We start from the raw sequence: 13,875 nt of genomic DNA, 5'->3' as shown, positions 1-13,875 counted from the left end.
AATTGAGGGCTCTGGTAGCATTACATAATATTTATAACCTCCCACAGTGGGTGAAATTGGAGTAATGCCATGTTGGGGACTTTTCCGATTGCTGCCTTACCTTGGCCAACCACCCTCAACGTGGGGGCATATTTCTTACGTCCCATTTGCCTTACGCACCACGTTGAAAGTGTGGCAGCAGTGAAAACATATTGACAGGATCAGAGCACTTTTCCCCTCTGACCCACCTATTCACAAACACGGTGGCACCCACCTCTACACATTATTTAGTCCATCATAGCGGGGCCCAGGCTGGAGTCACACGGCTCAAACATGTCTATCAACAAGGGGCATTATTAACTAATTTTCAGATTAGCGACACTTATTCTATAGCATGGGTGGACTTTCTCTTATATGCTAAGGTATACCACTTTATACACAAAGGATTACGGGATGGCACACAGAGTGACTGGAACCCTCTTTGAAAATTACTGCAAACACATCATCTATTCGGGGAGTTCTCTCAAAACTTTATGCCCTTATCAATGGCAAGCATCATCAAGTACATATTTATAGGACTCGTTGGGAAGCTGATTTTCAAACCTCACTGGTCGATAAGGACTGGGACTCTTATCTATATGGTCGCCTATAAGTGCTCTATATCTGCAGGGCTGCAAGAGAACTGTTATAAATTGTGTATCGCTGGCATTACACACCAACCACTTTACATAGCTTTAACTCTTCTATATCAGAGGAATGCTGGAGACGTTGTGGGGAAGTTGGCACCTATTACCATATTTGGTGGACAGGCCCCAAAAGTACTTATTTTTTGGTCCATGGTAAAAAAGTGGATATCACAGGTATTACACACTGAGGTGGACGTACAGGCGTGGCACATCTTGTTAGGTTTACCAGTTACAGGGCACAAAAAAAAAAAGAGACGCAGCGATTCATAATGCAAGTTTTTATTGCAGCCAGAGCAGAAATAGCAATGCATTGGAAAAATCAATTCACCCCAGAATTAGCAAAAGTACAACACAGATTACATACATATTACCAATTAGATAGACTCACTGCAGGACACCAGGATCGACAAATTTCCTTCTCTAAAATATGGGAACCCTATTGAACTTGGTTGACTGAGCAACAGGTGTGAGGTTACTGTGCTAACATAAAATAGGGCATACACTGTAGCCTATTGTTCTCCTTCTGGCACACTACACATCCACTACAGCTTATTTATTCATGGTCCTGTGTTAGTTTATTTCATTATAAGTCTTGACTGAGGGTCCTCAAGGTTTACTTCCTCTGTTCCTACTTGTTCCTTGTCTGGTCAATTTGAGTTATTTCTTCATTTGAATGCTTTATTATAATCATAGTGATATAATCACTGGTGTGGGGGGGGGGGGGAGGGGGGTGAAGAGGGACAATATTATGTATTAATCATTCATTATCTACAACGTCTTTATTGTTAAACAATTGTCGTTTAATTTGCCTTGTGGCACTGCATTATACATGTTCAAATGGTATTATCATGTTTGTGTTTCCTCATCTGGGTGAGGACATGTTACTTTTCACTGTGACAAAAATTGTTTAAACAAAAAAAAAAAAAAGATGAACGACCTTAAGATCATCCCCTTCCAAGGGTACCACCTTCTCCACCTCATCCAGGTCCACTCCTGAGAAATGAGAAGGGGCCGAGGAAGGGTCATCTTCCAAGACAACCATGCGATCGTGCTCCACCAGAGCATGAACCTCTGAGGGGCCCCTGACCTTCCATACCTGGATAGACCCCTGTGGCTCCAGCCTCCTGGGGACTTTCCTTGGTGGCCCCCTTGGGAAGCAGAGGCCTATACAACCCCCCCCCCCCCCGGGCTGGGCCTGGCTGGCCAAAAAGGCCTGGTGCATAAGGAGCACAAAATCCACTGAGAAACCAGCTGGGCCCCTGAAATCCCCCTCCCCCCGGAGGACCAGGGCCATCATCTGGGAGCTCATAAATGGGGCCTTGGGGACCACCTTGGCTCAAATCCGCTGGAGAGAGCACAGAAGGAAGATACCCCCCCTCCCCCCCGGCAGCTGAAAAAGGTTTTCAAAATGGCTGCCGTTCCCATGCTCAGCGGGATCAGGTCGGCCTCGCTCTCCCTACTAGACGTCCTGTGGCTCTCGCCCCGGAGCCTGGACACTGTCGCTGCCACTGCACCAGAAGAGCCCTCCCCACTGGGGAGGCACCTCAAGCAGAGGTCTGAGCAGGAGAGCTGCAGTCGGCTCTCCGCAGGTCTCACAGTGCACACCATGCAGCATGCCGGCCGCCAGAAAAGCGTGTGAGCGACAGAAGCCAACCACCCCCAACAGCCACGGGACCCGGGTACCTCTTCTAAACTCTGCCCCACCGCCGGAGCTAAAATTGCGATGCACAGTGCCCCATGCTGCTCGCAGCTGCACCTCCGCCAGCAGCAATACTGCTTTTTTTTTTTTTTTTTTTAAAGAAACAGTACCAGCTAGGAGGGCAAGGGAGGGAACCAGACCACCAGCTATCACCCGTGGCACTACAAACCTGGAGCAAGCAGGGTCTCCAACCCAAGCTCTTGAAGAGCCTACGACCGGGGGGTGGGGGGGATGGTCCCCCTGGGACCTGCCAACCCCCTGGGAGGATGGAGAGATGTTCCTGTCCTGCTTGATAGCCACTGCTCTTTGAGAGAGATCCTCCTTTTCAATATTATTTTCTTGGAACCTAAAAGTGGTTTAGGACTGCAGGTTTTGCACCACCTCTATCTGCTGGAGACAGAAAAATACTGAGGAGCTGCAGGTGGCGCACCAGTTAAGAGGGGGTGTCCTCAAAGGTTTTCTCTGTCTCCATCGGCTGGAAGGGAGGCAAAATCCAGCAGTCTTGACTGACCCGGGTACATACAGGGAATATAGAAAGTATTTTTTCACTCAGCTCAAAATCAAGCTGTGGAATTTACCATCAGAGGATGTGGTCAAGACAACTAGCATAGAAGAGTTTAAGAGACGTTTTGGACAAGTTCCTGGAGGTGAAGTCCATACACAATTATTGGCCAGGTAGATTAGGGAAAACCACTGCAATCCCTGAGAATGAGCAACAACATCCATCTACTTTTTGGGACCTGCTGGATATTTGTGACCCGGACTAGCCACTGTCAGAGGCAGGATGCTAGCCTCGATGGACTTTGGTCTGAACGAGAATGCCATATCTTTATATAGGTTTACAGCGGTAGAGGTATCCAAATCTAAGCACTCTGCATCACTCTTACATTTTTTTTTCTATTAGCGCCTCCTTCTCATCCAAGGGCCACAAGTAGATTTGGCCTTTGGTGGCACAGACAACCTCCAATATCACCTTTGAAAGGACACTAGGGTTTGAGACAAAAACACAGCCTGCTTCCCTTTTCTAGTCCACTAGGGATTGTAATCAACATCTTCAATACTCTCAGCCCCAGTAGGCTCTTGATACTGTCCCTGAATCAGAGATTTCCATGCATCAACCAATAAGCCATCCAGTCTTCCCTAGTAATCTTGCTTCTGATAGGCTAGCAACATGCCATCCTCACAGCCAGCTTTATAATATACTGTACTGTGCTCGTGCACAAATTAGGAGACAGCTTTGTAAAGTACAAATCTCATCTGACCCACTAAAGGGGACCATTATCAAGATCCTATCGCATCCAGTATCAGACTTGTTCTATGTTTTTATGCTGTAACCTGCCTAGGACGCTTTGTGTTGACTTAGGTGGGATATAAAAACACTTCAATAAATAAATCTACATTGACTACATTATTTGAATGCCAAAACCTTTTTTTGTACAATACAAGAAAGTTTTATAGTTTTGCATAGTACCTGGATGTCTTTTTCAAAGAAACAAAAAATAAAGCAACCAGGACGAGGTACAAGGTTAATAAAACAAATATAATTTTGTTCAAACTTGGGGAAAGGAAGGAGTTACCTGGTTTTGCCTGAGCTTATTCATGACTTCAGTGAGTGCTGGGTAACCTCCCTCATACCGCCAGAGATGTACTGAAAAACACAACAGTCACACCGTCAAAACACCCTACTATCTATTCAGGCCAATAAAACACGAAGTCGTCCTTACTGCAGAATTAGACATGTTAAATCTTAGACTTTTAGCTAAAATGCAAGCACAGGGCTCGGCGTAGGAGCTTAAGGTGGTGTCTTCCCCCGCCCTTTTTGGAATTTTAGCCAAAATTACAAACATGTACAATACAAGAGGGAGAAGTTAATGCCCTGCCACCCTACCCCCAATGGGAACACAATCACATTTCACTACTGCAGCCCAAAGTAGGCGATTTAAATTGTTAAAAATTAAAAATACAATTTTCATATATAACACAGGCCAAAAAGAGCTGCAACATTTTCAGTACCAATCATTACAAGCAACGAAGTGTCCTGGCAGGAAATGAGCTCTGTAGAAAACCTGGCAGAGTGTTGTGCCCGTCGCTGCCCTACTGTCTCCAAGGTATTACCATAAAATCTGATATCAATCCCAGTCTAAAACCAGTTTCATTTTTTTCTGGTTTTTTTTTTATTTTAAACAGGAAGACATTTAATTAAAAACAAAGACATCTTGTTCAGTAGCATGGCCAAGAAACCTTCCATAGCACTCAGCAGCAGAGTAATAATCGCAGAATCTCCCATTCTATATCATATGGCGTGCGGTTTTGTACCACCTCCATCTGCTGGATCAGAGAAATACTGGAGACATGCAGGTGGAACACCGGTTTAAGAGGGGGTGCCCTTCAAGTTTTTCTCTGTCTCCATCTGCTGGGAGGTAAAACCCAGCAGTTTGGACTGATCTGGGTACGGACAAGGAATAATCTATTGGGCAAGCCCATTGGCTAAGGGAGCCTTCAGTGTCAGCACTGGTACCAGTGCACGAAACTGTGCTTGACATTATCACCAACCACATTCCACTGAAGTCATCCCAAAGCTCATTCTGCTGGTACCGAGTCTCAGGACTCTCTGCCTTATACACACCAGAAAGTTACACCAGCAAGTCATGCTCCGACAGGGCATATAGCGCTATTTTATTGCATTCCGGAATAAGCCAGAACACGTCTGCCCCACATTCTCATTCACTAACAGAAGGCCCAGGTTCAGTGGTTGACGAACCTTTTCTTGCTGCGGGAGACTCCAGAACTATGCAAAGCTTAACCCACCGGGGATATTCACAAATTGCAAACTTTATCTAACAGCAAACAAATATAGAGTTCTTCCAGTGTGGGAAAGAGAATGTGCCTCGGGGAGCTGATGCTTTAAAAAGAAAAAAACAAACAATAAGAATATAAAATTGTGGGTTCTTTTGTCTGGGCCTAATACTGTCTTCCTTTGATTTACAGCATGTCATTTACTGGAGAGAGTTATAAACCACAACACTTTAAAAAAAAAAAAAAAAAAAACCCTTGAAAAGTCTACAGTGACATTTTATTACTTTCAATGTTCTGTTTTTATTTTCTTACCATCTCACTGATCTTCACAGGCCCTTGAAAACTGGAAGAAAAATATGTGCGTAGGAGGGTAAAGAGAGGCTTCTCTGTCTATTGCGAGCTCAACTCTACAGTCCTAGAACCTAAACTTTGGAAAGCAACGTTCATTTAATAGAAATAATATCCTGCCAGTAAGAGGTGTACCGTACATACACCATACTGAAAGGAATAAGAATATTTTGGGAATAAAGCAATATAAGTTGGGTATCTTGGACTAGTAACTATATTGCAATATTTTAAGCCAACAGTGCTTGCGTACAAACAGCAGAGATGTCACTCTCACACAGATCAAAGGGTTACGCGGATGGAAAACAGCGATCAGCCAAGATATGTAATAATCCCTCTCCTATATCATTTTCTCAGGCAGGACACAGCAAGGAAAGCAGCCACACGTGTCTCCCCAGCCCCCTACATTCTAACATACAGCGTTATTGGATTAGCGCTTTCTAGTCCATTGAATTTCCAAAGCTCATACCAGCCTGATCTTGTTCTCCGTACCACGTGTTCCAAGTTCCCACCAGGGTACAGGGGTAGTGTTTTTCTTCATGAACCTTTGGAAGCACCTCTTCACTTAAAAACAAGGAACATTGACACTAAGTTGCATCCTTTAGAAATCACCCCCCCAAAAAACCCCAACATTTTAGGCAGTTCTCATCACATCCATGGCGATCTTATGACTGCGTTTGTCCCCATCGCGCCATGAACCATTTTCAAGCTTTGTTATTGCATTGGCACAGCTAGATTAAAAATCGCACATCCAGTGTAAGTCTTCGGAAGATGATGACCAGATTTGGGGTGGCTATTTGCCTATCTGGATAGTAATGGCAAGACCCCTGCTCCCATTTTGGTCTATAGGAAAAAGGCTTGGCACATCTGGCTCTATGATAGTTCTAAATGGTAAAAGGATGACTTTTCTTCCTATCAACTGGTGTTAATGTACATTTGTTTATTCAGACCTTAAGTGGTATAACAAAACAGATGCAAGTGACTACTTTAATATGTATTTATACTTTGACACTGGATCACTAACTTACTGTTTGACGCTACAACATGCTTTTGAGTTAGCGCTGCCAATTTTTTGATTGTCTTATGCTGAGCTAAAATTAAAAAAATATATATATATTAACTAAATACAATAAATTGGTTGTATAACAAGTTAATCTGTGCACACTATGTTGTTTTCCTGGACAGCAACTGGGTCTACATAGGGGATGAGGGCTGTCCCATGCTAAGGGCAGCACCTGATGCAGTCGTAGAACAAAGCTGATAAAGTTGACAGCTCTCTGCCCTTCCTCGTTCTGCTTCTGGTCGCTGACTGGAAGGGCCTTGCTAGGCCCAGAATGAAAATACTATCGGGCCGATATAGTAAGGGGCCGAAAACGCGCGTCCAACCCCCCGAACCTAATAGCGCCCGCAACATGCACATGCAGCCAAGCCGCACATTTTACTTTCAGAAATTAGCGCCTACCCAAAAGGTAGGCGCTAATTTCTTCGGGCACCGGGAAAGTGCACAGAAAAGCAGTAAAAACTGCTTTTCTGTGCACCCTCCGACTTAATATCATAGCGATATTAAGTCGGAGGTCCCGAAAGTTACCAAAAGTAAAAAAAAAAAAAAAAAATTTGAAGTCAGCCCACGGCTCGCAAACCGGACGCTCAATTTTGCCAGCGGCCAGTTTCCGAACCCGTGGCTGTCAGCGGACTCGAGAACCGGATGCCAGCAAAATTGAGCGTTGGCTGTCAAACCTGCTGACAGCTGCCACTCCGGTCCAAAAGGAGGCGCTAGGGACGCGCTAGTGTCCCTAGCGCCTCCTTTTACCGCCGGGCCTAATTTGCATACTGAATCGCACGCACAGGAGAGCGGGCATTCGCCCGCTCTCTTCCGGACTTTACTGTATCGGCCCGCATGGTAGCAGTACCTCCCACAAACCCGCCCAAGAACACTGTGAAAAGTTTCCCCTCACCTCTCACATTTGGAGTGTTTCTTTTTGTCTTTATCAACATAAGTGATGCCATGCTGGGTCAGATCAATAGTCGTTTAAGCCCAGGCCACTTGTAAGTACCTGTCAGATCCCAAATAGGAATGCCCATTCCACATGTCTACCCCCCTCCCCCCACCATCCAGAAGGAGGTGGAAACACATTGGCTGTACTGGTAGGGTTTCTAGCTGTCACATTTCACACTGTGCTTACTGCCTCTATAACAACCCCAGACCTCTCATCTCAGTCTAAACACTTAGCCAATAGAAATTCACATTCCATCAAGGAGACACATGGCTAAAAATCTGGACAAAAATGAAACTAGCCCTGCCATTATTTGTATACTGGATCCTGAAAAAGTATTCTTAGAACATCTTCCTGCTAGGTTTTAGGACTGAAGTAGCAGGCTAGTGGTTAGAACAGGGGGGCTGCAAACCAAGTGAAACAGGGCTCAAATCCTACTACCACGCCTTGAGACCTTGGGCAAGTTATTTCACCCTCCACTGCCTCTTCTACAACTTTGACTGCGAGCCCTCTGTGGACAGAGAAATTGGAGAAAGTACTTACCTGATAATTTTGTTTTCCTTAGTGTAGATAAATGGTCTCAGGACTAATGGGTTATATGCTCCCCTACTAGCAGATAGAGATGGAGTCAGGTTTCAAAGCTGACATCACCTTAGTTATACCCCTGCAGTGACCTCAGCCTCTCAGTATTCTCTTCCATTGTGGACATACTCTTGAACAAACTTGATTAGAACTAGACTAAAACTTGATTAATAATGGATAACCAAAACTGTACTCAACCAAACAAACACTGAATCCCAGCAAGAATATAGATGCCCTGATCCAGGGATTGCTTGAAATTGAAATTCATTTCACGGACGATGCCTTGGCACCGTTCTTGGGCAACTGTGGACGGGTTTGCCGAGTCCATCTGTCTACACTAAGGAAAATGAAGTTATCAGGTAAGTAATTTCTACATTTCCTAGCATGTAGCCAGATGATCTCAGAACCAACGGGATCTACAAAAGCTACTCCTGATCGGGGCAGGAGGCTGCCCATGGTCCAGTTAGCACTGCCCTTGCAAAGGCTGCATCCTCTCGGGCCTCAATGGCCAGGCAATAGAACATGGGAAAGGTGGGCAAGGAAAACCACATCACCGCTCGATAAGCGTCAACGGGAGACAGCAGTTTAGCTTCCGCCCAGGAGACTGCCTGAGCCCTAATGGAATGAGCTTTAACCTGTCCCGTGACCACCTCCCTGATCCAGCGAGCTATGGAAGCCTGTGAAGCTGGTTCACCCTGTCTCCTTCCACAGAGTGCAAACAAGCGGTCCGCCTTGCGCACCACTTCTGAGACTTCCAGATACCGCACCAAAAGCCTACAGACGTTTAAATGGCGGAGGAGGCGGTATTCTTCCATGTCCTTGAGCCTATCTAGGGAAGGCCATGAATTGGACTGAGTCTAATGAAACTCCGAGACTACCTTGGGCAAGAAGGATGGAACAGTACGAAGTTGTAACGCTCTTGGAGAGATCCAGAGGAATGGTTCCAGACAACGCCTGTAGTGCAGAAATGCAACCGGCAGAGTATGTCGACGCCAGGGACACCGTTTTCAGTGTTAAGTGCAAGGAGAGACTGCACAATGGCTGAAAGGGGGTCCTGTCAAAAACTCCAAAACTAGATTAAGATTTCACAAGGGAACTGGCCACCATAGGGGCTGTGATGAGCTTTCGACAGCATATGAGGAGAATTTTTGGAGTTTGTTTGCCTTCATGTGCGGTATGTAGTTCTTGTGTGAGGTAATTCATACAGACAACTTAAGCATGAATTGTATTTTTTAATTTTAGTATTTTTTGTATTTAGGTAAATTATATTTCGTGAGGCTGTTGTGCCCGTCTTAGGGAGGCTCTTGTTGAGAGTTTGGTGCCTCCGTTGAAAACATCCGTCGAAATAAATAGGATTCTGTTGATATGCAGTAGTCTGTAACTATATTTGAGTAAGTAGTTTAAAGAAAAAAAATTTTTGGCGACAGTTTAATTAATTATTTTCAATTATGTTTAAAGATAGGTTTGTCTTTATTATATTGTAGGTGGTGTGGGTACATATGAATATATGTTGGAACATGAATCCCGTTTGAAAATGAAGTATTAAAGCCTCGGTTTAAATCCATCCCCTGAGGAAGCTTAAATGCGAAACGGGTCCTGTCGGGAGAGTGAACACAAGGGCTTTAGCATACACAGGGAGTGTGAACATACGGGCTGCGAATATATAGACTTCATTATATACGCTGGAATATTAATAGAACGATTGTGGCATGCATATGTCTTCTTTGAAATAAATTGAAGATAAAGTGGATATAATAAGGGTGTTCTAATATGTATATATATGTCATGTGTATATAGGGATGAGTATCCAACATAATATTATATGATACATATTTACAAATTTGTGGGTTATGTGCAATATGGTGGGTATTTTAATAAGGCATGATTGTTGTGAATGAATGGTTGGTTTTTTATGGGATAGTGTGTAATGTTATTTATGATAAGTGTTGTTTAGAATTGATATAGGTACCTACACGATGTTAAACAATGAAAATAATAAAAATTATGTTTGCAAAATATTGATGTATTAATTACTTTGAGGTTTTTGAACTAATTTTTTCATAGATGATTGTATGCTATATGTTATTAAGTAGAAAATGATTTGATGAAAAAATATTTCTTTATGATTTCTATGTCCTTTTTTGTGATGTGTATTCATTATTAAGTTAAGGACTGTGATTGACCCTTGTTGTTGTCACCATAGGGGTGGCCAGAGGTCCTTCACCCCTTTCGGAAAACAGACCATGCCCTGATGAGCCAACAGGCGGGTTCCATTCACCTCGCCCCTGAAAAAGGGGAGAGCTGCTACCAGAAGGAGTTAAGGGTCAACTCTTTATGCATGCCGTCCTGTAAAAATTCCAGAACCAGTGGGATTTTGATCGTCTGAGGGGCAACACCTCGTTCCTCACCCCAGGCCTCAAGCACTCTCCAGACCCACACATAGGCTAAAGACATAGAGAACTTCCGCATGCGGAGCAAGGTGGTAATTACTGCCACCGAATATCCACCCTTCACCAGGCAAGCCCTCCCATGACAGCTTCGACCCCCAGAGACCACTGATTTCTTCTGTGGCAAAGATTCCCCATTTCTTCAGCATTGTGAGATGCAGCCCGCAGGTCGATGCATGGGAGGCCCCAGCGATCTCCCATTAGCTGAAAGGGCCGACAATGCCCATTCTCCTGAATCCCGGCTCTCCCTGCTTAGGAAGTCTGCCCCAACAATGTCTTTCCCTGCGATGTGGGAGGCAGAGATCATCTGAAGGTGTAATTCTGCCCATTCCATAAGGAGTTCTATCTCCTGTGACTCTTGCTGGTCTTGGTTCCCTCCTGGCAGCTAATATACAGCACTGTTTTGTCTGCCATCACGCGGACCACCTCTGGGGCTGAACTGTAGACTCACCAATCTGACTGCTCAGGCTTCCAAGCGGTTTATGCTCCAGAGTGCCTCTTCCTTGGTCAGACACCCTTGGCCATCAGTTCCTGACAGTGAGCTCCCCAGCCCCGTAGGGTTACACCCTTGCCCAGATGAGCTTCCTGCAGTCACCATTGGAGTGGAGAACATACTTCCACTGGTAGGTGGAGGTGAACTGAAGTTCTTGAGATGGGGTTCCAATGTGACAGCGGGGAGCGTTGAAGTGCTCGCAGGTGTGTCCTCGCTCATGATACCTACCTCCAGATTTTAGACTATCGAACCGAGGACCTGCAGTTAGCTTTGCATCGTTGGACGCGTGGAGTTCGTTGACCAACTCACTTGGAACATCCACTCCCTTATACGCATGGGCGGGAGGAAAACATTGCACTACTTAGTGCCACACCGGACTCCCAGATATTCCAAGCACTGGGAGGGTTTGGGGCTGCTTTGGTCCGTGTATACAGCCCAACCAACTTCATGCAGCAGGGAGGTCACCCTGCTGGTCATGCGAAGACTCTCTTTCACAGCTTTGCCCGGATCATCCAGTCGTTCAGGTACGGATGCACCAGGATTCCCTCTTTTCTTTGTACCGCCGCTATGACCACCATAATCTTGGACAACGTTCTGGGGTGGTGGCCAGGCCGAACGGCAGTGCCCAGAACTGATAATGGCGGCCCGGTACCACAAGGTATAGCAAATGCTGATGTTCTTAGTGGTTTGGAATACAAAGGTAGGCCACGGAAGGTCCAGGAAGGTTAAGAACTCTCCCAGTTGTATGGCCATTATCACACAGCATAGAGATTCCATGCGGAACTGAAATTTCTTCTTCCAAAGAGTACAGCAGTCCCAATAGGGAAAGCATGTCCACATCTGCTAGGAGACAGAGATACTGAGGGGCTGAGGTTACTGCAGGGGTATATCTAAGGAGACGACAGCTTTGAAACCTGACTCCATCTCCATCTGCTAGCATTGGTCCTGAGTCCATCTGGCTACACGCTAGGAAAACCTATATTACCTGAATGTAATCCATCAAGTGCCTGAAAAAAACAGAATATAAATAAAATAGAAAGCCTAAGCTGGTTACTTAGAGCACAGGTTCTCAGCAAGGGGTGCCACCACCTCTGACTTTCAAAATATCCATAATGAATATTCAATATTCATCCTATTTTTGCATTGACAGGGCCTGAATTGTATAGCTTGATTACCTTGTAAATCAGAGTAACAGACCTAAGAATTCCTGACTCAGCAGGTCACTATAAAAGTTACTCTAAAAATCAGAAATGATGCATAATGGATACTGGTCTTGGATCTTTGGGATACTAATACAAGGTAAAAAAAAAAGTTAGCAAGAAACTTCCTCTTAATTATTATTCTATTTTCCATGTAGTTTAGGACACTGGAATTTTACAGCATAAAGTGTCTAGGTGTCATCTGATATCAAAGAACGCATGGTATATCTATTCATTTTCATATAATGTAATGTACATAACATGGGGCAAAATAAATATTCATATACTTCCAATTTCCCTTAGCAAGTTAGAACACAGGAAAGTTGAGTGACTTGCTTAGGGTCACAGTTAGAGGGCTAAATAAAAGGCACTAAACTAGAATAATTTTCAGAGGATAGAACTCAATGAACTGACTTTCAGTCAAACTATGCAATAGTTACAGACAGATTAACAAAGCCATGGAAGGTTTGATATATATGAATTTTAGATAGCCCAGACAATCACTAATCCTTCCTCTCTTTAGTGTGTTCTATGAGTGATTTAAGTATTACGTAACAAGACAATTTTGCCTTTGGTGGTAAACTACTAAGATCTTAAGCTTTCTTAATGATGTGTAAGAACACAGAGCCAGAACTAGAGGTAGAGCAACGTAGTAGATGATTGACCCACCGAGTCTGCCCAGGGGTTATCTTCTCTTTCTACCACTTTGGGTCGATGAGCAGATACCATCCCATACTTCTACCAAAACCAGTTCCCTCCCTCTTCCAGCCAATGTCTTTTCCCAGCTTAATCCTGTTCTTGCCACTGCTGTCTTTATCTATTAAAATCCCTTATAGTGCTGACAACCATTACCTCCCCTGCTAGGCCATTCCAGGCACTGTTGTCATCATACCTGATCCTTACAAGTCACATACTTAATCCTTCTGAAGGTCAGAAGGCACCCTGAGTCATGGAGAATGGTTGCTAACCTTTTCCAGCTTTCAGCTGAATTGTGTGGTCAAATAATTCTATCATGTTACCGTTGTGCTATAATTGATAGTATTCAACTTCAGGGAAAAACAGGGAATTCGGTCCACATGCTATTCTGGGGTGTGGCGCTGGAATGCGGGTCAGGATGAGGTTTTGTTTAAACAAACAAGAAAGGAAGCAGGAAGTTCCTCTCAGTTTAAGCACTGCTGCTTCGGTTAAATCAGCCACCAAAGACAGAATCTCAACTAGGGCATGCACTTGATCAAATTGCAATGTCACTAGGAATAAAGTGAGATGTTCTTATGTCCCTCTTAACAATAGGTCACGTTTACACAGACAATTCTGTCTCATCATCAAGCTGCCGGAACTGCATCTGCTTGATTAACTCACCAGAGCTTGTTGTAGGCTTCCAGGCATTCCGGCTTTACATTGTGAACTGAAAGGACAATTCAGTGATTATACGAGAACAAAGGAAAGGGAAATAATAAAGATATACGTACACACAAAGAAATTAATAATTACATTGGATTTTGTACAGGCTGCTGGTCTCTCTTTTTGCCAGAAGATTGGAGTGGGCATCTTTTCTGGGATCGACCTTTCGAACAAACAGCGACTTTATCCAGCTGTCTTCTCGGGCTTTCTGAGTTGATGAGGCCAGCCCCCTGTGCATTAAATTACATTTCAGT

General features: G+C 44.4%; 1 protein-coding gene across 1 annotated transcript in view; it reads right to left on the bottom strand.

Annotated features, from left to right (window-relative positions):
• The window catches only part of NIPSNAP2 (nipsnap homolog 2), a 39,071-nt gene that overhangs the window by 22,740 nt on the left and 2,456 nt on the right, over window positions 1–13,875 (bottom strand). The window contains exons 2-5 of the mRNA XM_029612273.1: window positions 13,712–13,851; window positions 13,580–13,625; window positions 5,975–6,069; window positions 3,942–4,012 (exon numbers count right to left, since the gene is read on the bottom strand). Of these exons, the coding sequence (XP_029468133.1) occupies window positions 3,942–4,012; window positions 5,975–6,069; window positions 13,580–13,625; window positions 13,712–13,851 (352 nt within the window). The remainder of the gene's footprint in view (window positions 1–3,941; window positions 4,013–5,974; window positions 6,070–13,579; window positions 13,626–13,711; window positions 13,852–13,875) is intronic.

Source organism: Rhinatrema bivittatum, chromosome 8 (genome assembly GCF_901001135.1).
Source record: "Rhinatrema bivittatum chromosome 8, aRhiBiv1.1, whole genome shotgun sequence".
Classification (NCBI taxonomy): Eukaryota; Metazoa; Chordata; class Amphibia; order Gymnophiona; family Rhinatrematidae; genus Rhinatrema; species Rhinatrema bivittatum.
Note: the sequence above shows the minus strand (reverse complement) of the source record. Positions and strands in the feature narration are given on the sequence as shown.